The sequence below is a fragment of the Hippopotamus amphibius genome, chromosome X (assembly GCF_030028045.1).
Source record: "Hippopotamus amphibius kiboko isolate mHipAmp2 chromosome X, mHipAmp2.hap2, whole genome shotgun sequence".
Classification (NCBI taxonomy): Eukaryota; Metazoa; Chordata; class Mammalia; order Artiodactyla; family Hippopotamidae; genus Hippopotamus; species Hippopotamus amphibius.
The window spans coordinates 71933930-71960079 of record NC_080203.1 but is presented as its reverse complement, the minus strand read 5'-3'; the positions used below and the strand labels follow the sequence as shown (position 1 = coordinate 71960079).

Here is a 26150-nt window from a genome sequence, read left to right as displayed (position 1 = left end):
AAAAATTGTAAATGGTCTATATGCACCATTTAAAAGAAAGAGATTAACAGAATGGGTAAAAAAAACAAAACAAAACAAAAACAAAAACCCCAACCATATGCTGTCTACAAGAAATTCACTTCAAATATAACAAAATAGGTAGGTTGAAAGTAAAAGAAAAAAGATATAACAAGTAAACATTAATCAAAATAAAGCAGGAAACATAGGCAGAACACTCTATGACATAAATCAAAGCAAGATCCTTTTTGACCCACCTCCTAGAGTAATGGAAATAAAAACATAAAGAAATGCGACCTAATGAAACTTAAAAGTTTTTACACAGCAAAGGAAACCATAAATGAGATGAAAAGACAACCCTTAGAATGGGAGAAAATATTTGCAAATGAAGCAACTGACAACAGATTAATCTCCAAAATATATAAGCAGCTCATGCAGCTCAATATCAAAAAAACAAACCCTATGCAAACACGGGAAAAAGACAAATAGACATTTCTCCAAAGAAGACATACAGATGGCCAACAAACACATGAAAAGATGCTCAACATCACCAATCATTAGAGAAATGCAAGTCAAAGCCACAATGAGGTATCATCTCACACCAGTCACGATGGTCATCATCAAAAAATCTAGGAATAATAAATGCTGGAGAGACTGTGGAGAAAAGGGGAACCCTTCTGCACTGTTGGCGGGAATATAACGTGATATAGTCACTATGGAAAACAGTATGGAGGTTCCTTAAAAAATTAAAAATAGAACTACCATATGACCCAACTATCCCACTACTGGGCATATACCCTTAGAAAACCATAATTCAAAAAGATACATGCACCCCAATGTTCACTGCAGCACTATTTACAATAGCCAGGACATGGACGTAACCTAGATGCCATCAACAGAAGAATGGATAAAGAAGATGTGGCACATATATACAATGGAATATTAGTCAGCCATAAAAAGGAATGAAATTGAGTTATTTGTAGTGAGGTGGATGGACCTAGAACCTGTCATACAGAGCGAAGTAAGTCAGAAAGAGGAAAACAAATACTGTATGTTAATGTATATATATGGAATCTAAAACAATGGTACTGATAAACTCAGTGGCAGGGGAAGAATAAAGATGCAGATGTAGAGAACAGACTTGAGGACTTGGGGAGGGGGGTATAGGGGAAGCTGGGAGGAAGTGAGAGAGCAGCATTGACATATATACACTACCAAAGGTAAAACAGACAGCTAGTGGGAAGCAACTGCATAACACAAGGAGATCAACTTGATGATGGGTAATGACCTAGACGGGTGGGATAGGGAGGAAGGGAGCGAGGGAGGTTCAAGGGGGTGGGGATATGGGGATATATGTATAAATATGGTTGATTCACCTTGTTGTACAGTGGAAACTAGCACAACAGTGTAAAGCCATTATACGCCAATAAAGATCTGGAAAAAAATCAATAAAGCAGGAATGGCTATATTAGTATGAAACAAAGTATGTTTCAGACCAAAGAAAATTACGAGTAATAGTGAGGGACATAAATATGTATACAGTAAGCAACAGAGCTGAAAATATGAGGAGCAAAAACCTTGAGAAACAGACAAATCCACAATTATAGTTAGAAATTTCAACCCTCCTCTCTCAGAAATCAATAACCAACTAGACACAAAGAAGAATACAACAACCCCATTAAATAACAGGATCTGATCAACATGTATAGGAAACTCTGGCCAACAACCGCAAAAAAAATACATTCTTTTCAAGGGTTCATGTATGATATATGAAGATGTTCTATATGTTGATCCATAAATAAAACAAAACACAGCAGAGTTAAAAACTGAAATCATACAGAGTATATTCTCTGAATAGAACTGAATTGAACTAGAAATCAATAACAGAAAAATGGAAATCTCCAAATGCTTAGAAATTAAACAACATACTTCTAGCTATGACTCAAAATGGAAGTCTCAAAAGAAAAAAAAATAACACTGAACTGAATGGAATGAAAATAAAACCCATATCAAAATCTGTATGACAGCTAAAGCACTGCTGAAAGGGAAATTTACAGCACTAAATGCTTATATTAGAAAAGAAGAAAAGTCTTAAATGAGTAATTTAAGATTCCACCTCAAGAAGGTAGAAAATGATGAGTAAACTAAGTCAAAACAAGATGAAACTGAAAACGGAAAGAAAAAATAGAGAAAATAAATTAAATAAAAACCTGGTTCTTTGAAAAGATCAATAAAATTGATAAACTTCTATCAAGACTGACAAAAATAAGACACTACACAATTACTGATGCCATGAATGAAATAGAGGCTATCACTATAGACCCAAAAGACATCAAAAGGATAATAAGGGAATGCTATGAACACTTCTATACATAAATTTGAAATGAACCAATTCCTCAAAAAGCATAAACCACCACAACTTACTCAATATGAAATAGGGAATTTGAATAGTCCTATAACAATTAAGGAAATTGAATTAATGATTTTAAAACTCACAAAAAAAGAAATTTCAAAGGCCAGAAAGTTTCACTGGCAAATTCTACCAAAAATTTAAGATTAATTAACAGAAATTCTACACATCTCTTTCAGAAAATAGAAGGAACACTTCTCAGCTCATTTTATGAGGCCAATACCATCCTGACACCAAAATTAGACAAAGACAGTACAAAAACAACTGGATATAAACCAATATCTCATAAATATCCCCCAACAAAATATTAGCAAATAGAAGCCAGCACTACATAAAAAGAATTATACACCATGACCAAATGGGGTTTATTCTAGGGATGCAAAGCTGGTTCAGTTTGCAAATCAAGCTATGTAATATACCATGTTAATAAGCTAAAGAAAAAACTTATCATATTAAATGAGACAGAAAAAGCATGTGACAAAATTATACACACATTCATAATAAAAACTCTTAGCAAACTAGGAGTAGAGGGGAATAGCAGGGAACTTCAACTTAATAAAGAGTATCTACAAAAAATCTACAGCTACATCACAGTTATCAACACTGAATGCTTTTCTCTTAAGATTAAGAAGGCAAGGATGTCTGCTCTTATTACTGCTATTCAACATGTTACTGAAGTTCTAGCCAACAACAAGGCAAGAAAAGGAAACAAACTACATTCAGATCAGAAAGAAAGAAAGAAAACTAGCCTTACTTGCAGATGACATAATGGTCTAGTAGCAAATCTCAAGGAATCTATAAAACAAACTCCTAGAACAAATAAGTGAGTTCAGCAAGATCATAGGTAAAAGATCAACACAGAAATCAACTGCATTTCTACATACTACCAATGAACACGTGAAAAGTAAAATTAAAAATACAATATCATTTATAATTGCTCAAAAAATATTTAGGTATAACTCTAACAAAACATATACAGGACTTATATGCTGAAAACTACAAAATGCTGATTAAAAAAATCAAAGATCTATATAAACAGAGATACTATGTTCAAGGGAAACTTAATATGGTAAAGATATCAATTCTTCCCAAATTGAGAACAGATATAATACAATTCCTATTAAAATTCTTGCAAGATTTTTGTAGATTAGACAAGAGTATTCTAAAATTTATACATGAAAGCAAAGATATAGACTAGCTAAAACAATTTGGAGAAAGTAGAATAAAGTGGGAGATACTGACTTGATGCTAAGGCCTCTTACATAGCTACAATAATCAAGACTACGAAGTAATGGCAGAAGGACAGATATATGGACCAATGGACTAGAACCAAAAAAAATAGCCCCATACAAGTATAGCCAAATGATTTTTCACAAAAAATGCAAAAGCAATTCGGTAAAGAAAGGATGGGTTTTTCAATAAATGGTGCTGGAGCAATTGGACATCCACAGCCCCAAAAAAAAAAAAAAAAAAAAAGAGGAAAGAGAAAAAAAGAAAAGTGAACTCAACCCAAATCTCACATCTTAGATAAAAATTAATTTAAAATGCACCTTATACTTAAATATAAAATGTAAAGCCATGAACCCCTTTTTGAGAATAACAAAGGAAAGAATCCTCAGGACTTAGGGCTTGTGGAACAATTCTTAGACTTGACAACAAAAGCATGATTAAAACAACTGACAAACTAGACTTCAACAAAATTAAAAACTTTTGCTCTATGAAAGACCTTGTGAAGGAAATGAAAAGACACCCCATAGACTGGCAGAAAATATCTGCAAGCCACATATAACAGATGACTCATACCTAAATTATATAAAGGATTTTCAAGACTCAACAATAAAAAAGCAAACAATTCAATTACAAAATGGGCAGGACTTCCTAGGTGGTGCAGTGGTTAAGAATCCACCTGCCAATGCAGGGGACATGGGTTCGAACCCTGCTCCAGGAAGATCCCACAAGCCCCGGAGCAACTAAGCCCGTGCGCCACAACTACTGAGCCTGTGCTCTAGAGCCCATGAGGCACATCTGTTGAGTCTGCATGCCATAACTACTGAAGCCTGCACGTCTAGAGCTCGAGTTCCGCAACAAGAGAAGCCATCACAATGAAGAGCCTGTACACCACAATGTAGAGTAGCCCCCACTCACCGGAACTGGAGAAAGCCCGTGTGCAGCAATGAAGGCCCAGTGCAGCCAATAAATAAATAAATAAATTTATAAAAGAAAAAAAAAGAAAGACAATGTGCAAAAGACGTTAAGAAACATTTCACCAAAGAGCATGTACAGATGACAAATAAACACACAAAAAACTGCTCAAAATAACCAACTGTAAGGGAAATGCAATAAGACCACAATGAAATACCACTACACACCCATGAACAGAGCTGAGATAAAAAGCAGTGATAACATCAAATGTTCGTGAAGATGCAGAGAAACTTGATCTCTCACACTTTATTGAAGGGAAGGTAAAACGGTGCAGCCACTCTGTAAAACTGGTAGTTTCTTAAAAAATGAAATAATCACTTACTGTGTAACCTAGAAATTGCACTCCTGGGCATTTATACTAGAGAAATGAAAACTCAGGTCCACATAAAACCTGTACACAAAGTTCATAGTACCTTTATTTGTCATAGCCTGGAAACAAACAAAATGCTCTGCAGTAGATGCATAGTTTATATTATACAACCTGGTACATCCAATCCATGGAATACTACTGTGTAGTAAAAAGCAATGAACTACTGCTATACACAACAACTTGAATGAAACTAACGGGCATTATGCTGAGTGAAAAAGGCCAATCTCAAACGATCACATATACTATGATATAATTTATATAACAGTCCTGATATGACAAAATTATAAAGATGGAGAACAAATTAGTTATTGCCAGGAGTTAGGGATTGTGGCAATGTTGGTGGTCAGGATGGGTACAACTATAAAAGGGCAGAAACGGAGGAATTTCTGTGGTGATAGAATATTTCTGTACCTTGGCTGCAGTGGTGCTTACAGGAATCTCTACATATGTGATTTAAAAAAAAAACACAGATATACACACACATTGAAGCAGTGCCAATTTCTTAGTTTTGATATTACAGGTAAGATATAACCATTAGGAGAAATTAGGTGAAAGGTCATAGTACCTCTCTATACTATCTTTGTAAGTTCCTTTGACTCTAAATAAAAATATAAATATAAATAAAATAAAAAGTAAAAAAAACAAATAAAAGCCAAAAACCAACACTAACAAGCTAACCAAGGGCCCTGAGACTGTTAAAACTGCTTCTTGGCCACACAAGACAACATTAGGTCACTAACTTAAAGCTTATCTTAATGTGTCTTTTTAACTACTTAACTATAAACAAAATTATATTTATATTTTATTTTCTGAAAATTAGTGACTCATGAGAAAATAGAAGATAGACAGGTAGAAAAAGAGACACAATCTCTGACATTTGCAAATTTAATCCAGACAAGTTTACAGGCTTAGCTACTCAAGAGAAACCCCTCAAATCTATGGAGTGTTTGTGTTGTGCGCATCTGTGTATAATGTGTGTCTATGTGTGTGTGTAGGTATATACACAATGAATCTGAATCAGAGACATTTTCTGCCATATGTTTGGGGGTTAATTTGCTAGTGAATAAGCCAGGCTAACAGCTTACCATCCACATTTCAATGTTGTTCCCTACTAGTTATTAAATATGACTATTCTGGGACAAATCATATGCTATTATGATATTTAAAAATTTGGGAAACTGAGCAAGTCAAAGATTTAGATTAAATTTGACAAATTAGACTATGATCACACATAAAATTACTTAACACTCATGCACAAATAATTTTTTAAAACATGGCAAACAGAATATACAAATGTACTTACTCTTTAAATAGTTATATAATCATTTGTAAAGAAACTTTACTGTACTCACACAATCCCTTTGTAAGCTCTCCCAGAGTCTATACATTTTAACACCTAATAAGAATATATTCCCCCTATGGTCTAACTGGAATTTCTCTAGTTTTAACCCTAGGTGTAGTTCAGGACTCTGCCAGAATTAAAACATGTTTTACACGTAAAATATAATACCTTTCATACTTTGGAACATTTATTAAGTCATATCTTAGCCATCTTTTCATTAAACTAACCCCATCTCTTCATCACTTTCTTAAAGGCAATACTTTCACACATGTGTATGTATTCGTGCAAATGTTTATATGTACGTACACACATAAATTTTTCTCTTCCAAATGCAGTTCAAGTATTTTAATTGCTAATAGTTAAAAGCAATGTCAACAACACATATATATAACACAACCTCCACCTACAGTGATCTAAAGTATATTATTCAAATTTCTAGAATAAATAAAGAGATCAAGAATACCAAAGGAAACATGGTAGTGAAGTAGAAGGACATGGAGTACATCTCTCTCCACAAATGCATCAGGAATACATCAAAAGATGCAATAATTCCCATAGAAAACAGGATAGAGAGCCCAGAGATAAACCCACGCACATATGGGCACCTTATCTTTGACAAAGGAGGCAAGAATATACAATGGAAAAAAGACAGCCTCTTCAAAAAGTGGTGCTGGGAAAAACAGATGATTGAACTTGGGTGTACCGCCCAAAAATATAATAAATAAATAAATAAAATGAAAAAAAAAGTGGTGCTGGGAAAATTGGACAGCAACATGTAAAAAGAATGAAATTAGAACACTTCCTAACACCATACACAAAAGTAAATTCAAAATGGATTAAAGAGCTAAATGTAAGGTCAGACACTATAAAACTCTTAGAGGAAAACATAGGCAGAACACTCTATGACATAACTCAAAGCAAGATACTTTTTGACCCACCTCCTAGAATAATGGAAATAAAATCAAAAATAAACAAATGGGACCTAATGAAACTTAAAAGCTTTGCACAGCAAAGGAAACCATAAACAAGACAAGATAACCCTCAGAATGGGAGAAAATATTTGCCAACAAAGCAAGTGATGAAGGATTAATCTCCAGAATACATAGGCAGCTCATGCAGCTCAATATCAAAAAAGCAAATAACCGAATCCAAGAATGGGCGGAAGACCTAAATAGACATTTCTCCAAAGAAGACATACAGATGGCTAACAAACACATGAAAAGATGCTCAACATCACTAATCATTAGAGAAATGCAAGTTAAAGCCACAATGAGGTATGACCTCACACCAGTCAGAATGACTATCATCAAAAAATCTAGAAACAACAAATGCTGGAGACGGTGTGGCGAAAAGGGAACCCTCCTGCACTATTGGTGGGAATGTAAATTGGTACAGCCACTATAGAAAACAGTATGGAGTTTTCTTAAAAAGCTAAAAATAGAACTGCCATGTGACCCAGCAATCCCACTACTGGGCATATACCATGAGAAAACCGTAATCCAAAAAGAAACATGTACCACAATCTTCACTGCAGCACTATTACAATAGCCAGGACATGGAAGCAACTTAAATGCCCATCAACGGATGAATGGATAAAGAAGATGTGGCACATATATAAAGAATGGAATATTACTCAGCCATAAAAAGGAATGAAACTGAGTCATCTGTAGTGAGGTGGATGGACCTAGAGTCTGTCATACAGAGCAAAGTAAGCCAGAAAAAGAAAAACAAATACCGTATGCTAATGCATATATGTGGTATCTAAAAAAAATGGTACTGATGAACCCAGTGACAGGGCAAAAATAAAGATGCAGATGTAGAGAATGGACTTGAGGACACAGGTTGTTGGCGAAGTGAGAGAGTAGCATTGATATATATACACTACCAAATGTATATATTGATAGCTGCATAACACAGGGAGATCAACTTGATGATTGGTGATGACTTAGAGGGCTGGGATAGGGAGGGTGGGAAGGAGTCGCGGGAGGCAGGGGATATGGGGATATATGTATAAATACAGCTGATTCACTTTGTTGTATAGCAAAACCTAGCACAACAGTGTAAAGCAATTATATTCCAATAAAAAGCTTAAAAAGAAAATAATACCCTGTTAACTTTCAGACACTAAGAAATGTGTTGTCAAAGATGATATAAAAATGGCCAATAAGCACATGAAATGATGCTTGACATCAACTATCCATTAGGGAAATGCAAATTAAAATCACATGAGATTCCATTACATATCTTTTAAAATGGGAAGTTTTTTTGTTTTTAAATATGATAATACCAAAAACGTAGAACAACTATAACTCTCACACATTGCTGGTGGGAATGCAAAATTGTACAACCACTTTGGAAAGCTGTTTGGCAGTTTCTTATAAAGCTACACATAAATTTACCATATAACCCAGTAACTGCACTCCTGGATTTTCATTTCATTTGGACAAATATCTACGGTCAAACAAAACTTATACATGAATATTTAAAGCAGCTTCAATTTTAATTTCAAAACCTGGAAACAACTCCAAAATCTCTCTAATGGCTATGGTTAAACAAACTACGCACCCATACAATGAAAACTACGGAAACAAACCATATATCCATACAATGGATTCATCCATATAATGGATCCATCCATGCAATGGAATACTACTCAACAATAAAAAGGAACAAACTATTGACATATGCAACAATGTGGATGAATCTCAAAATCATTTTGCTATGTGAAAAAAGTGAGACTAAAGAGGCTACAAATTGTATGATTCCATGAGTGAAGTTCCTAAGGGGTGATAAAACCATTTTATATCTTGACTCTATCTTGCATTTGTCAAAAATTATAGTAGTAGTCACTAAAAAGAGTGAATTTTACTATATGTAGATTTTAAATGATTTACTAAAAACTATCTATACATTCAGAAAATGCTTCCTACCTCACATTAGTTTCATCATTAAATTCTTCAGCCCATTTTTTCCTTGACTGAGCAGTTGTAGAACCATCTAAACGGTAATAGTCAATGTTTCGGAGCCACTTCCCTTCACCTGAAAATTCAACGAGAAAAAAAGAGATATATATTGTTATCCTTGTAGTAAGGATTTTCTTCCTTGCTTGCCATTTAAAAGCTGGTCATATATATTCAATTTGCATAGCAAAACAAATTTTTTAATGAAGGGTTAATTCATTGTATTACAAATACATTCACCACAAATTTCCTTCCAACAGATACTGAATAGCAAAGGTACTTTTCAAAAGTATTTCATCTACAGGTAAATGTCTTAAAAGATTTCCTTGATTAGAATCCTATAAAACTTTCAAGAGAATATGATTAAGCTGTATTATGCTCATGAAGCTTCTTTTTAATTAAACTTATAAATGACCAGGTTTCCCCCACTGTTATTAACAAGTTGATACTAAACAGATAAAAACTAGAGACACAGAATACGTTTTTTCATTCACTGAACAAATATTTACTGAATGCCTATTTATGTGCCATAAAATATTCTATGATCTAGCCACAAATATCAGCATATGTTCCTATTTCATGACAATTACATATTTGTGAGCATGTATGTACAAGTAAAGAATTATGATTTTATAAGTTAAACACTGATCAGACATGTCAACACGTGCACAGTGAGGTAAAATTTTACCCAAGACTGACATTCATACTAAAATACCAATGGATAAAGTACTTATGACATTTTAATATTTTATCGTACATAATTTCCATTCTAATTTTTTAACTGCAAACATAATACTACTACTTCCACTCAAAGCAAAATTTATATCATCACACCCTAAAGTCTTAATATAAAACAAGTTGACAAAACTGAGATTTATGTCTTTCAGCAAACGTTTTACTTAAATTCAGTGTGTTAGTTTAAAAGATGCTTTTTTGGTAGTCTGGTCATTTTAGTAATGTTAATTCTTCTAATCCAATGGCCATACTACCCAAAGTAATCTACAGACAATGTAATCTGTATCAAAGTACTCAAGACATTTTTCACAGAGCTAGAATAGATAATCCCTAAAATTCAAATGGAACCACAAGACCCCAAATTGCCAAAGCAATTCTGAGAAAAAGAAGAACAAACCTGGAGGTCCCACCCTCTCAGACTTCAAACTATACTACAAAGCTTCAGTAATCAAAACAGTGTACTGGCAGAAAAAGACACATAGATCAATGGAACAGAATAGAGAGCCCAGAAATAAACCCACACACCTATGCTAAATTAATCTACAACAAAGGAGGCAAGAATACATATGGAGAAAAGACAGTCTCTTTGACAAAGAGAGAAAACTGGACAGCTACATGTACAACAATCAGACAGAACATTTCCTCACACCATATTAAAAAATAAACTTTAACAGGGAGGGCGTGGGGGAGTCGCGGGAGGGAAGGAATATGGGGATATGTGTATAAATACAGTTGACTGACTTTGGTGTACCTCAAAAACTGGTACAAGAGTGTAAAGCAATTATATTCCAATAAAGAGCCAAAAAAATAAAAATAAAAATAAACTTTAAATGGATTAAAGATCTAAATTAAAGACCTGAAAACATAAGACTCCTAGAAGAGAACATAGGCAGAACACTCTTTGACATAAAGCATAAAAATATTTTCTTGGATCTATTGCTCTCATTTAGGCAAAATAAATAAAAGCAAAAATAAATAAATGGGACTTTAAACTTAAAAGTTTTTGCACAGCAAAGGAAACCAGTGACAAAAGGAAAACAAAGACCCCACAGAATGGGAGAAAATATTCGCAAACAATATGACCAACAAGGAGTTAACACACAAAATATACAAACAGTTCATACAGCTAAATGTCAACAAAGAACAGTATCAAAAATGGGTGGAAGACCTGAACAAACATTTCCAAAGAAGACATACAGATGGCTGACAGGGACATGAAAAGATGTTCAACATTGCTAATTATTAGAGAAATGCTTATCAAAACCACAATGAGATATCACCTGCCATTTTCAGCAACACGGACCTAGGGAATATTATGCTTAGCGAAATAATTCAGACGGAGAAAGCAGATACTGCATAATATCACTTATATGTGGAATAAAAAATAACACATACAAAGGTATATGGCAAAACAGAAAGACTCAGAGATACAGAAAACAAACCACTGGTTACCAGTGGGGAGAGGCAAGAGAGGAGGGGTAAGAAAGGGGTAAGGAAATAAAAGACACCAACTACTATGTGTAAAATGGATAACAACAAGGGTATATTGTATAGCACAGGGAATTACAGCCATTATTTTATAAAACTTTTAATGGAGTATAATCTGCAAAAATACTGAATCACTATCCTGTATACCTGCAACTAATATAATGTTATAAATCAACTCTACTTCAATAAAAAAAATCTATTCCTTTGAGAACTCAGACTAAAATAAACAAACAAAACAGCAAAAGTGAGTATGACTCATCAAGTAAAATCTGTTTACATCCTAAGGACTGTAATATCCTATAAGATTCAAATATTAAGGATCTCTGGAATAAATGATCTAGTTTTATTAATGATATTGCTACAAATAGGATGTGTTTCAATTGTTTTTTTAAATAATATTAGAAGTTTAAAAGTCTCAGGATATATCTTAAAGTATATAAGAATAAATTACTTCTGAAGAAAAATCTAAAATTAACAAATTAATAAAAATAAAACCCCACATGATCATCTCAGTAGACACAAAGAAATCATTTGATAATATTCAATACACATTCATGATAAAAAAACACACTCAAAAAACTGGAAATATTGATACAAGGAACTTCTTCAACATGATAAATGGTATCTATGAAAAAAATACAAATAACACCCTGCAGAATGGTGAAAGATTAGATGCTTTCCCTCTAAGATCAGAAACAAGAAAAAGATGTCTAGTTTTGTCACTTTAATTCAACACTGTACTGGAGGTCCTAAGGAGGGAAATGGTCAAGAAAAAGAAATAAAAGTAATCCATATTTGAAAGGAAGAGGCAAATTATCTCTATTTGCAGATGACGTGATCTTGTATAAGGAAAATCCTTTAAAAATCCACAAAACACTATTTGAACTAAAAAATGAGTTAGTATGCAAAACTTAATTTATACATTTGCAATGAAGAATCAAAAAATGAAAGAGCACAATTCCATTTACAGTACTATCAAAAAGAATAAAATAAATTTAACATAAGAAGTGTAAAATGCATACAACTAAAAACTATATAAAAAAAAAATAAAAAATAAAAACTATAAAATGTTGGTGAAAGAAATTAAAGACCTAAATAAATGGTAAAACATCCCATGTTCATACATCAGAAGACTTAACATTGTTAAGAAGGCAATACTTCCTAAAATGAACTACAGATTCAACACAATTACTATCAGACTCCAAGCTCACTTCTTTGTAAAATCTACAAGCTAATTCTAAAATTTATATGGAATTGAAAGGGACCCAGAACAGCCAAAAAAAATCCTGAAGAGTAACAAAGTAGGAGGACTCATACTTTCAAAACTTACTTTCAAAAAAAAGGTAACAAGACAGTGTGCTACTGGTATGAGGACTGACATACAGATCAATGGAATAAAACTCAGAGTCAAGAAATAAATCTCTTTTATCAACTAATTTTCAACAAGGGTACCACAAACAATGAATAAGGAAAGAATAGTCTTCTCAAGAAATAGTGCTTGAACAACTGTATAGCCGCAGTAAAAGACTGAAGTTGGACTTTTACCTCATACCATATATAAAAATTAATTCAAAATGCATCAAAGACCTAAGTGTAAGAGCTAAAAGTATATAATTCTTTGAAGGAAACATAGGGGGTAAATATTCATGGACTTGGATTTGGCAATGGTTTCTTAGATATGACACTAAAAGCATAAGTAACAAAAGAAAAAATATAAAATTGGACTTCATCAAAATGAAAACCTTTTGTGCATCAACGAATACTAGCAAGAAAGTGAAAAGACAACCCAAAGAATGAGAGAAAATATTTACAAAGCATTTATCTGATAAGGGTATGGTATGCAGAAAATTCTTTTAAATTAAAAAAATTTTTTAAGTGTCTTTCAACTCAATAACAGGAAGACAATCCAATTCAAAAATGGGCAATAAACATTTTTCCAAAGATATACAAATGGCCATGAAAAAAGGGTGAACATTATTAGTCACTAGAGAAATACAAATCAAAATTACAATGAGATACCATTTCACACCCATCAGGATGGCTATAATTCAACAACAATAACAACAGAAAACAAGTGCTAGTAAAGATGTGGAGAAATCAGAACCCTTGTACACTGCTTCTTGAGAACGTAAAAAAGTGCAGCCAGTGTAGAAAACAGTTTCGTGGATCTTCAATACATCAAACTTAGAACTGCCATATGACCCAATAATTCCATTCCTAACTAAATATCCATAAGAATTAAAAATAGATGTTTAAAGAAATAAAAACTTGTATACGAATGTTCATAGCAGCACTACTCACATTAGACATAAGGAGAAAAAAACCCAAATATCTATGAATTAATGAATGGATAATCAAAATGTGGGTAATATCCACAAAATAGAATATTATTAGGCCAAAAAAAGGAATAAAGCACTGACACTTGCTACAACTTGGATGAACCTTAAAAACATGCTATGCGAATGAAGCCAGTCACCAAAGACCACATATAACATGACTCTATTTATATGAAAGGTCCAGAAAAGGTCAATCTGTATAAACAGAAAGTAGATTAGTGATTGCTTAGGGTTGATGAGGTAGAAAGGGGGTTAGCAGACATAGCTAAAGGGTACAAGGTTTCTTTGGTGTTGATTAATATGTTCGAAAATGACTATGGTGATAGTTGCACAACTCTGAAAATGTACTAAAACCCACTGAATTGTACACTTTAAATCGGTAAATTGCATGATATGTGAATTATATTTCAATAATGCTGTTTTAAAAAAACTGCTACAACTGCAGCCACAAAGACCACATTTATATGGATAAGGACAAAAAGAAAGTGCAGAAAAAATAGATATGTTAGGGTTGCGGGTCTGGGTAATATCTTTTTCTTCTATTGTTAAGATGTTTATATAATATGTTTAAATGCATGTTTTTAAAATTATGATATATAAATGTAACTCACCTTTATAAATAAGAGGTTTATCTTTATCTTCCGTTTTCTCCCTACTAGCCAATTCAAGAAAATCTTCAATCAAGTCCAGAGATATGAGAGACTGGCTGAAAACAAGACTAAAAAAAACAAATTAGTATTCACGGATTGGAAGATTCACAAACTTCACACGATTCTAATCAAAACCTCAGTGGGATTTTTTTTTGTAGAAATTAACAAATTGATTCTAAAGTTTATATGGGTATGCCAAGCACATAGCGTAACCAAAACAATTTTGAAAGGAAAAAAGTTGGAGGCCTAACTACATGATTTCAACATAAAGCTAGTATAATCAAAATAGTGTAGTACTGATGAAGAGACCAACAGAAATCAGTGGAACAGAATATAGTCCAGATATAAAGCCATGCTATAGTTAAATGGTTTTTGACAAAGAGGTAAAAGCAATTCAATGGAAAAAAATTAGTCTTTTAAACAAGGGTCTTGGTAAAATTGGACATTCACATGCTAAAAAATGAATTTCCACCTAAGCCTCAGCTGTACAAATAGGGAACAGAAGAATCTTATTTGACAACAGTTCTTCTTTAAAAAAAAAAAAAAAAAGTCTTAGTTGACCACAAGTCAATATGAACCAATAGTGTTATTTAGATATTAGAAAACCACTCTATCAGATTGCAGGAATGGAATGATAGGGTCTAGAATAAACAAGAACCTGTCTCACTATAATTCTGTGTTAATAAAAACTCAGCTGAAGTGTTTTGTTTACTGTGACCATATTTTGAGATGAGTGCTAAAAAACTGAAGTATATTCAAGACCATGTCAGGAATGAAAATATGCCATACAAAGAATAGATCATTCAACTGAGAAGAAAAAGCTAAAAGCGACTAGAGATAAACCCACCATTATCTGAAGAAGAGACAACTGAAATAGTAGTAGTGATGTCTGCAACTTACTTTGAAAGGCGTCAGGAAAATAAGATGGATGGATGGATGGATAGATAGATATGTAATAAAGTATGATAAAATATAGAATATCACACAGATTCTAGGTGACAGGTATATAGGTATTCACACTAAATATTTTTTCTGCTTTTTGTTATGTTTGAAAATTTCATACTGAAATGTTGGATAAATAAAGAATAGTGATAATCACAATTCCAGAAATGTATAGTTTTATAGTCTTAATGTTGATAACATCTATCAGCTGGGTTAATAACTAAAAATGATCATTATAACAGTATTTTTAAAAAGCAGTAGATATATTCTATTTTAGACCAGGGGGGCGGGGCGGGGAATAGCTATAGGAATAGAGAACAAACTAAAGATAAGGATATGTTTTCTAACATTTTGAAGTATTCAACTATAGGGAAGCTTCTGAGATGGAAAATACTGTACCAAGGAGAGGCTAGGAGAACATCCATGATGAACATGGTAGAAGAGATTCTTGTACTGGTTAGAAGATTAAAAGACCACTAAAATCTCCCCTGGATTCATAAAATTTTGTATAGTACCCAATAAAAATTAAACTACAGAAGTTAACAGAAAAAAAAGCATGAGCATGTCTGGAGCATTAATCTCTCCTGACCTTTCTAGACCTCTGAACACAAATATCCACTTTCTACTTGACATCCCTCACAGACGTCTAATAGGCCTTGGAAACTTAACAAAGCCAGAGCAGGACTCTTTACTACATCTAATAAGTTTAGTTCTCCGTTAATCTTCTCCATTTTAGTAAATAACACCATAATCCACCAGCCACTTGGGGGAGAGCCAGAGGGTCATCTTTGACTACTCTCTCCTTCTTACTGCCCTACATTTAATCTACTAAGTGCTGTTGTTTCTACTCCAAAACATACCCTTCATCTCCACTACTACCACTCCGTTCCAAGCCAACATCATCCCTTATCTGAACCACTTGTTTCTGTATAAGTAAAGCGGCAATATATAACAAAAATCACTTTCAGTGAGTACTTAATTAGGTGCCAGGTACAGTGGTTAATTAAAAAGGAATAAGAGAGTCTGTGTCTTCAAACAACTCACTATGTAGCAAAAAGACACATCAAGTACATCAGAATGTGTTAAGAATAGAGTAGAGGTATATTAAAAGGTGGTATGAAAATATAATAGAGAATCTACCTCTTTCCAGGAAAGTTAAAGAAACTAAATTTGAGATTTTTTTTTAAGATAGAAGATTGTTTTATTTTAGCCTTATGTTAAAGTGCTTCAAGTTTTTAACAAAAAATTGTTATATTAAAAGCATTATATTTTTAAAATATTTTATGACCAGAACTTGGGATCTTATAACAACCTAAACAATGTCTGGTTCAAAATTTTAAAAGTATGTTTTTTAAATAATAAAATGAAGGATAAGATTGGGGGTTGGAATCCAGGGAAGGGAATGGGGGCACAAATGCTAAAAGTAAAACAAACAGGAACAAACAACAAAGGAAGAATAACAGTAGTCAAAGAGGTGAAATAGAGTCTGAGAGATGTCCACTAGATTTGGAAATTGAAAGGTCATAATGTGACTTTAGGGGGGAAAATCTCAGTAAAGTAACAGGGTAAAAGCCACATTGCATGGATTGAAAAATGATTCTGAAAATGATGAAATATAAATATCAACTAGAGACTTGGCTTAAGGAAAGAAGTTCAAGATGCTATAGCCAGAAAGGGAAAACAGCACTGAAGAAATAAACAGAAAATGCACTCAGAAACAGAGCTTTAGAAGGAAGATAATTGTCACTACACTAACAAGAAATTACATCTTTACAAAGGAAGAAAATGAAACAGCTTTAAATTGTTTAAACAATAAAAAGGTTATCAAAAGGTTCATTTATATAATAAAAATAGTAAATAGAAAAGAACTTACACTTTATCCCCAATTTCCTCTGCCATTCGAAGAATTTCAAAGAGAAGTACCATTTTTCCAGAATGCTCTAAAACTTCAGCATCAGCATCTGTAACAAAATCTTTGTACCAGTCTGGAGCTGGGCTGCTTGGATTAGAAGAGGAAGTAGCTTTACCTAAACAAAATAAATGAAACATAAATAAGTAGGCAAATAAGGGAAAAAGCTGAAAGACTCCAGAGAAGGATTAAGAAAGAGATTAAGAGAAACAGGTATAGACCAACAAACCTAGAGAGAGAGTCAGAAAGAAAGAGGTTTGTAGGGATTTGGAAGAGGGGTGCAAAACACACATGCACACACACACAGAGAGAAAAAGAGCTCTACAGTCTGAGAGAAAGACACAAGGTGGGGGGGGTAAGGTAGAGGGGACCCTGGGAGAGGGAGATAAAGAGACAGAGAATCAGGCAAAGGCACAAACACATACATATGCACACAGAGGAAGAAAGACATGGGGAAGGGGCACCAAGTGAGAGAGTAAGCAAGAGACAGACCCTAAGAAAGTGCAGGGAGACTCAGAAAGAGACCCAAAGAGATGAAGCCCTCCAGGTTCTGAGATGGTATAACCCCCAAAACACACCCCAAGAGATAGGAACCAGGAAAGAAAGACCTAGAGACGCAAAGAGAGAGAGAGAGAGGGAGAGAAGAAGAAAAGGGAGACTGACACATAGAGATCAAGAGAAAAGATCTTAGGGGCAGGAAACATTTCACTGTGCTACTAGAATTCTGGAAAACTCAAACAAGGATTGATCCCAGCATCACCATATCATGTTAAATCATTTTGCTCTTTAAAAAAAAATCATTTTGCTCTTTCCCCATAAACTTTGACTATAAAAGGTGTAAGAAGTAACACAAAATAACCTATGAAAGATATAGTTTAGTTTAAAATAAGGAATGTACAGGTTTAACCTGTTTCTGGACCTTCTTTCAATTGCTTTTTAATTCAAAGTACTTTAAGTTTTTATATATTTTTGTTATAAAATATTTTACATATTCAGAAAAGCATATAGAATATAAACAGCAGTGTTCCCATATCCCATCTTCATCAAATTTTAAAACATGTTAAATCTGCTTCTAATGCAGTTGAAGCCTAGTATGTGACCCTACTCAATATTAGTCTCTTCTTTCCCACCCTTCTTTCTGAAAGGTAAATAAAATTTTATATTTACTACTTATGTGTATGTTCTCATATTTTCACTACATGTGTATCGCTAAACTGTACATTATGTGTCATGTTTTTAAACTATATGTAAATGGTACCATGATTGTATAATTTTACAATATACTTTTTCACTGAATGTAGTTTTTTTTCACTTTCCACTCAAAGTGAGACTTATCCAATAATTCTAACTGCCATATAGTATTCCACTGCATGAATATACCATAATTTAGTTCTCTTGGTCATAGACATTTAGATTATTTCTCATTTTTGGATACTGTGAAATAACTGCAATGAACACTTAGTGTTGCTGTATTTCTCTAGCATGTTGTCTACTTCATCTACTAAGTTTAAAATTTTGTTATGAAGTTATGCTTATGATTCATAAAATATATTAAACATATCTACTTCATATTCTTATCAAATAGTACTAATATCTGTGGTTCTTGACAACCTGATTATGCTGCTTGTTTTTTGTGTTAACTTTGTCAGGTTGATGGATAACTTATTCTGTTGCTAACTTTCCCTAATGTTGATTGCTTCTTTTGGTACTCTATAACTTTTTATTGTCATTTCACTTTCAACATAGCTGTAATATGTGAGAGTCCTTGGTAGCCTGGGTTGACATGGTATAAACTCCACAGTGATTCTGCATCTGCTTCTGTCAGGTGCTCCAGGGGATCACCAACCCAGAATTAGCTTTGAGGTTAGTATTTCAGCTTGAGATTTTTAGACTATGTAGATAATGTAAATTCAAACCATAAACTATGTGAGGGAAAGCCCATGATTACGAATCTAAGGAAACTATTTTTGAAACCCATAGCCCAGGGTGACACAGATAAACTTCCTTGTCATCTCCCTGGATTGATGGGAAATTTTTTTTCTATGCTATTCTTCTATGGAGTATGTACCCTTTAAACAGATTCAACTTCAATCTGATTTCTAAGAACTCTCCACCTTATAGAGGGCTCAAGGCCTTGAATCTTATCCCTGACTAGGTGAAAACCAAAGCTGCTACTCTGAAGACTAGCCTATCCCTAGAGCTTCCCATAGCATACCTTCTTGAACTTACTGTTGAGGTTATCAGTTCCTTCTTTTTGCTGGGTCCTGGTGACTTCCATTACTTTTACAGAGCTCATTATGCATTTATATTTAAACCAAAATAAATGATTGCCTAAATGTGTCACATATTTGCAAGATTCCATGCCTTTACTTGAATGCCTAATATTACATTCTCCGCCTCTTTTCTTGACAAACTTCCATGCATATTGTACTATCCTTCAAGAGTCAACAAAAAATTCATCTTAGAATAGCTTTCTTAAGAGGGTGACCCTTGGCTGTTGTCTGAGAACCTGAATGGTAAACAGTTCCCTGTACTGATTTAAGACTGTCCCTGAGAAGAGAGGATCACTGTGCCTAGACTGTCTAGGCACCTAGAAAGAAAACACATGTTTTTGTGCTGGGAGCCTGGAATTTGATAAGAGCCAGGCAGACAGTGCCTACGTCACCAGTCCCCAGTAAAAACCTTGGGTACTTAGTCTCTAATGAGCTCCTCTGGTAGACAACACTTCACGTATATTGCCATAATTTCTTGCTGCAGAAATTAGTACAACCTGTGCGGCTCCTCTGGGACAGGACTCTTGGAAGGTTACATCTGGTTTCCTTTGACTGATATGTGCCTTTCCCCTTTCCTAATTTTGCTTTGTACCCTTTTGCTGTAATAAACCATAGTCCTGAATATGACTATATGTTGAGTCCTATGAATCACCAAACCAGGGGGTGGCTTTGAGGAATCCTGACACATAGCTTATCAAGCATATGTTGACTAAAATGCCTTTCTACAATTAGTCAACTGGCAAATAATCAGTGCCTTTAGGAATTTTGCAGTTGCACAGGCTGCACACAATTTCAGCAATGGTTACCCAATTTAATGAAGGTAATTTATATACAGTGAAAGTGTCAGCAATTATAAAAACAGCTGGCAGAAAGTACAAATAAGCTAAATAAGAAGTCTCAAAGCTTAGAGCAAGTGACAACTTCTATGCAAATACAACAGACTCACTCTAACTGTAATCCTATTGGATATAATCACAATAGAGTAATCTCTAAAAAAATAAAAAGTGGCCCAGAAAAATATGGGCTACTCCAGTTAATAAATATCCTGAATAATTAAAACCTATAAATAGATATTTCATGCTGAATATTCTTATTTCATCATCGACATGGATTAATCATTTCTTCTGCTATAACTGTATATTGTGTATGCATGCATGACAAGTAACAGTGATTTAATAAATCAAAGCCACTCCTAAATATCCACTCTGGATATCAAAAAAGGTAAGGCACAAAGGAAACAAACAAATAGAAGGCAACACTTTTACCTCTAATTTCTTGAAGCAATCTAAATATATATTTAAACACCATATTTGCAGCAAGATACACTGTAGTTTTTTTTCTTATATAAATAACGAATTTTATTTTATACCAGAATTCCACTACACAGGAATACTGGGAGGAGTCAGTGGAAAGCCGATTATTGCTAAATGCAACTTAAAAAATACTCTTCCGATCCCATTTTGGTAGCATGGTGTTTCTATGCTTACTAAACTCAGCTGTGCTTCTGGATATGCAACATATTTGCCAGTCTAGTGAAGAACATTTCCCAGCAGACCAACCACCTCTGAAAGCCAGGCCCCTTTTCCTTTGATTTCTGGTGTCAGCACATTGATATATACCAGGTTATTTTTTTTTCTTTCTCTGTATTATTTTTTTTTCCCCACGCTCTTTATTGGAAAATAATTGCTTTACACTCTTGTGTACCAGCTTTTGAGGTACACCAAAGTGAATCAGCTGTATTTATACATACATCCCCATATCCCCTCCCTCCCACGACTCCCTCCTGCTCTCCCTGTCCTGGCCCTCTAAGGCATCTCCCATCATCGAATTGATCTCCCTTTGTTATACAAAAACTTCCCACTGGCTAACTATTTTACAGTTGGTAGTGTATATATGTCTATGCTAGTCTCTCACTTGGTCCCAGCTTCCCCTTCGCCCCCTGGCCCCCCAACCCCGTGTCCTCCAGTCCATTCTCTGCATCCTTATTCTTGCCCTGTTGCTGGGTTCATCAGTACCATTTTTTTATTTTTAAGATTCCGTATATATGAGTTAGCATACAGTATTTGTTTTTCTCTTTCTGGCTTACTTAACTCTGTATGACAAACTCTAGGTCTACCCACCTCATTACATATAGCTCCATTTCATTCCTTTTTATGGTTGAGTAATATTCCACTGTATATATATGTCACATTTTCTTTATCCATTCATCTGTTGATGGGCATTTAGGTTGCTTACATGTCCTGGCTATTGTAAATAGTGCTGCAATGAACATTATGGTACATGTTTCTTTTTGGATTATGGCTTTCTCTGGGTGTATGCCCAGGAGTGGGATTACTGGATCATATGGTAGTTCTATTTTTAGTTTTTTAAGGAACCTCCAAACTGTTTTCCATAGTGGCTGTATCAATTTACATTCCCACCAAAATGCACCAGGTATTTTTGAATCAATAGAATGACTGAAGGAATTAGGCTATAAATTCAACTGTCTGTCTGTCTATCTATCTATCTACCTATCATCATCATCTCTGTCTTCAAAATGTATCCCAAAGTAAAAGACTGGCAGAACTAAAGAATCAGAGATACCTCTTACCACCTCCTAAAACTGACTCTCTTTCCTGACTCCACCCCCTTTTCAGGCTACCACCTCACCCCTTATCTCTTCTTAGCTTTTTTAAAATTGAAGTATAGTTGATTTACAATGTTGTGTTAGTCTCAGGTGTAGAGCAAAATGATGCAGTTTTATATATATATAAAAATATATATATTTCTGATTCTTTTCCCTTATAGGTTATTACAAAATATTGAGTACAGTTCCCTGTGCCATACAGTAGGTCCTTGCTGATTACCTATTTTATATATAGTAGTATGTATATGTTAATCCCAAACTCCTAATTTAACCCTCCTCCCCTTTCCCCTTTGGTAACTGTAACTTTGTTTTCTGCCTGTGGGTCTATTTCTGTTTTGTATAGAAGTTCATTTGTATCATTTTTCTTTTTTATAATCCACATATAAATGATATCATATGGTATTTGTCTTTCTCTTTTTGACTTACTTCACTTACTATGATAACCTCTAGGTCCATCCACGTTGCTGCAAATGGCGTTATTTCATTCTTTTTTATGGCTGAGTAATATTCCACTATAAATACACACACACACACACACACACACACACACACACACACAAACATACACCCCACATCTTCTTTATCCATTCATCTGTTGATGGACATTTAGGTTGCTTTCATGTCTTGGCTATTGTAAATAGTGCTGCAATGAACATTGGGGTGCATGTACCTTTGCGAATTGTTTTTCTCCAGTTATATGCCCAGGACTGGGATTTCAGGATCATATGGTATCTCTATTTTTAGTTTTGTAAGGAACCTCCAACACCTCACACCAGTCAGAATTGCCATCATCAAAAAGTCTACAAATAATAAATGCTGGAGAGGGTGTAGAGAAAAAGGAACTCTCCTACATTGTTGGTAGGAATGTAAATTCGTACAGCCACTATGGAAAATAGTATGGAGATTCCTTTAAAAACTATACTGTAGTTTTAGAAATAAAGGTAGAATATCATTAAAATATTACTAGTAGAATGGTAAACTCCATAAGTGTATTTTGTACATTGGTATAACCCAAGCTTCTTGAGCAGTGCCAGGCACATAGTAAGAACATAATAAACATTTGATGAACAAATGAATATGGCATGTTAATGCTAGTATTATGGTCCTACATCATATAAAAGGATTCTATCACAAAAGATTATATCCATACAATAAATTATATACATTTTGTTTTTTAAATGAGTTACAATTAACATACAATATCATATTACTTCAGGTGCACAACATACTGATTAATGTTTTTATACATTATGAAATGATAACCACAATAAGACCAGTTACCATCCATCACCATACAAAGTTTTTACAATATTACTGACTATATTCCCTATGTGTACATTAAATCCCTGTGACCTATTAATTTTATAGCTGGAAGTTTGTACCTCTTAACCCCCTTTACCCATTTCATTCAACCCCCCAAGACAAAAGCCCCTCTGCCAATCACCAGTTTGCTCTAGATATCTATGAGTTTGTTCCTATTTAGTTTTGTTTGCTCATCAGTTATATTTTTTACATTCCACACATAAGTTAAATCATACAGTCTGTTTTTCTTGGTCTGACTTATTTCACTTACCATAATACCCTGCAGGTCAATCCATGTTGCCAAAAAGACAAGATTTCATTCTTTATGGCTGAGTAGTATTCTATTTGACACACACACACACACACACACACACACACACACCACACACACCATCTTCTTTTATATATTCATCTACTGATGGACACTTACATTGCTCCCATATCTTGGCTATTGTAAACAGTGCTGCAATGAACATGGGGGTACACATATATCAAATTAGTGTCTTTGTATTGTTCAGATAAATACCCATAAGTGGAAATGCTGGATCATATGGTATATAGTAGTTCTACTTTTAATCTTTGAGAAACCTCAATGTTTTTCATAATAGGTGCATCAATTTACATTCCCACCAACAGTGCACAACAGTTCCCTATCCTCTACATCTTCACCAACACTTGTTGTTTCTTGCTTTTTGATAATAGCCATTCTGACAGGTGTGAGGTGGTATCTCATTGTGCTTTTGATTTGCATTCTGCTGAAGATTAGTGATGTTGAGAGCCTTTCCATGTGCCTGTTGACCATCTGTATGTCTTCTTTGGAAAAAAAGTCTATTCAGATCCTCTGCCAAGTTTTTAATCAGGTTGTTTTGATATTGAGCTGTATGAGTTATTTATATATTTTGGATAGCACAACCTCTTATGAGATATATCATATGCAAATATCTTCTCCCATTCAGAAGGTTGCCTTTCCATTTTGTTGGTGGTTTCCTCTGCTGTGCAAAATCTTTTTACTTTGATGTAGTTCCATTTAATTTTACTTTTGTTGCCCTTGCCTAAGGAAACAGATCCAAAAAAAATATATTTCTAAGACCCATGTCAAAGAGCATACTGCCTATGTTTTCTTCTAGGAATTTTAAAGTTTAAGGTCTTACATCTAAGTCTTTAATCCATTTTGAGTTTATTTTTTGTATATAGTGTAAGAAAGTGATCATTTCATGCTTTTGCATATAGCTGTCCAGTTTTTCCAACACCATTTACTCAAGAGACTGTCTTTTCCCCACTCTATGTTCCTGCCCTCTTAGTTGCAGATTAATTGAACATATGAGCTTGGGCTTACTTCTGAATTCCCTATTGTGTTCCATCGACCTATGTGTCGGGTTTTGTGCTAGCACTATACTGTTTTGACTACTAAAGCTTTGTAGTATAATTTCAAGTCTGGAAGCATGCTATCTACAGCTTTGTTCTTCTTTCTCAAGATTGCTTTGGCTATTCGGGATCTTTTCTGGTTCCATACAAATTTTAGGATTGTTCTCATTCAGTCAAAACTGCCACTGGTATTTTGATAGGGACTGCATAGAATCTATACATGGCTTTCGGTAGTATGAACATTTTAATGATATTGATTCTCCAATACATGAGCACAAAGAATCTTCCCATTATTTTTGTGTCATCTTCCATTTCTTTCAATATCTTATAGTTTTCAGGGTACAGGTCTTGTGCCTTGGTTAAATTTAAACCTAGATATTTTATTTTTTGATGCAATTGTAAATGGGAAAGTTTTCTTAATTTCTCTTTCTGCTACTTCATTATTAGTGTACAGAAATGCAACAGATTTCTGTATATTTTTGTATGCTGAAACTTTACTGACTTTGTTTATTGGTTCTAATAGATTTTTGGTAGTCTTTGGGGTTTTCTACATATAGTATCATGTCATCTGCAAATAGTGACAGTTTTACTTCTTCCTTTCTAATCTAGATGCTTTGTATTCCTTTTTCTTGCCTAATGGCTGGGGCCAGGACGTCCAATACTATGTTGAATAAAAGTAGCCTAGAGTGTATATCCTTGTCTTGTTCGTGATCTTAGAGGAAAAGCTTTCAGCTTTTCACCACTGACTATGGTATTACCTTTGGGTTTTTCATGAATGGCTTTTACTATAATGAAATATGTTCTGTCTGTACCCATTTTGTTCAGAGTTTTCTTCATAAATGGATGTTGAATTTTGTCAAACGCTTTTCCTGCATCTACTAAGACGATCATTTGATTTTCATCCTTTGTTTTATTAATGTGGTATATCACATTGATTGATTCACAAATGTTAGACCATCCTTGTACCTCTGGGATAAATTTCATTGATTATGGTGTATTGTCCTTTTAATGCACTTTAAAATTCAGTTTGTTAATATTATGCTAAGGATGCTGGCATCTGTGTTCATCAGGGATATTAGCCTATAACTTTTTTGTGTGTGGTGCGCTTGTCTCGTTTTGTATCAGGGTAACACTGGCCTCATAAAATGAGTTTGGAAGTGTTCCTTCCTTTTCACTTTTTGGGAATATTGTGAGAAGGATAGGTACTTAGCCTTCTTTAAATGTTTGAGAGAATTCACCTGTG

General features: G+C 34.1%; 1 protein-coding gene across 6 annotated transcripts in view; it reads right to left on the bottom strand.

The window, feature by feature from the left end:
- ATRX (ATRX chromatin remodeler) overlaps window positions 1-26150 on the bottom strand; it is a 308545-nt gene that overhangs the window by 58695 nt on the left and 223700 nt on the right. For all 6 annotated transcript variants that reach the window (XM_057719184.1, XM_057719187.1, XM_057719185.1 and 3 more), the window contains 3 exons: window positions 17306-17459; window positions 14452-14558; window positions 9252-9360 (listed from right to left, as the gene is read on the bottom strand). In XM_057719184.1, the coding sequence (XP_057575167.1) occupies window positions 9252-9360; window positions 14452-14558; window positions 17306-17459 (370 nt within the window). The remainder of the gene's footprint in view (window positions 1-9251; window positions 9361-14451; window positions 14559-17305; window positions 17460-26150) is intronic.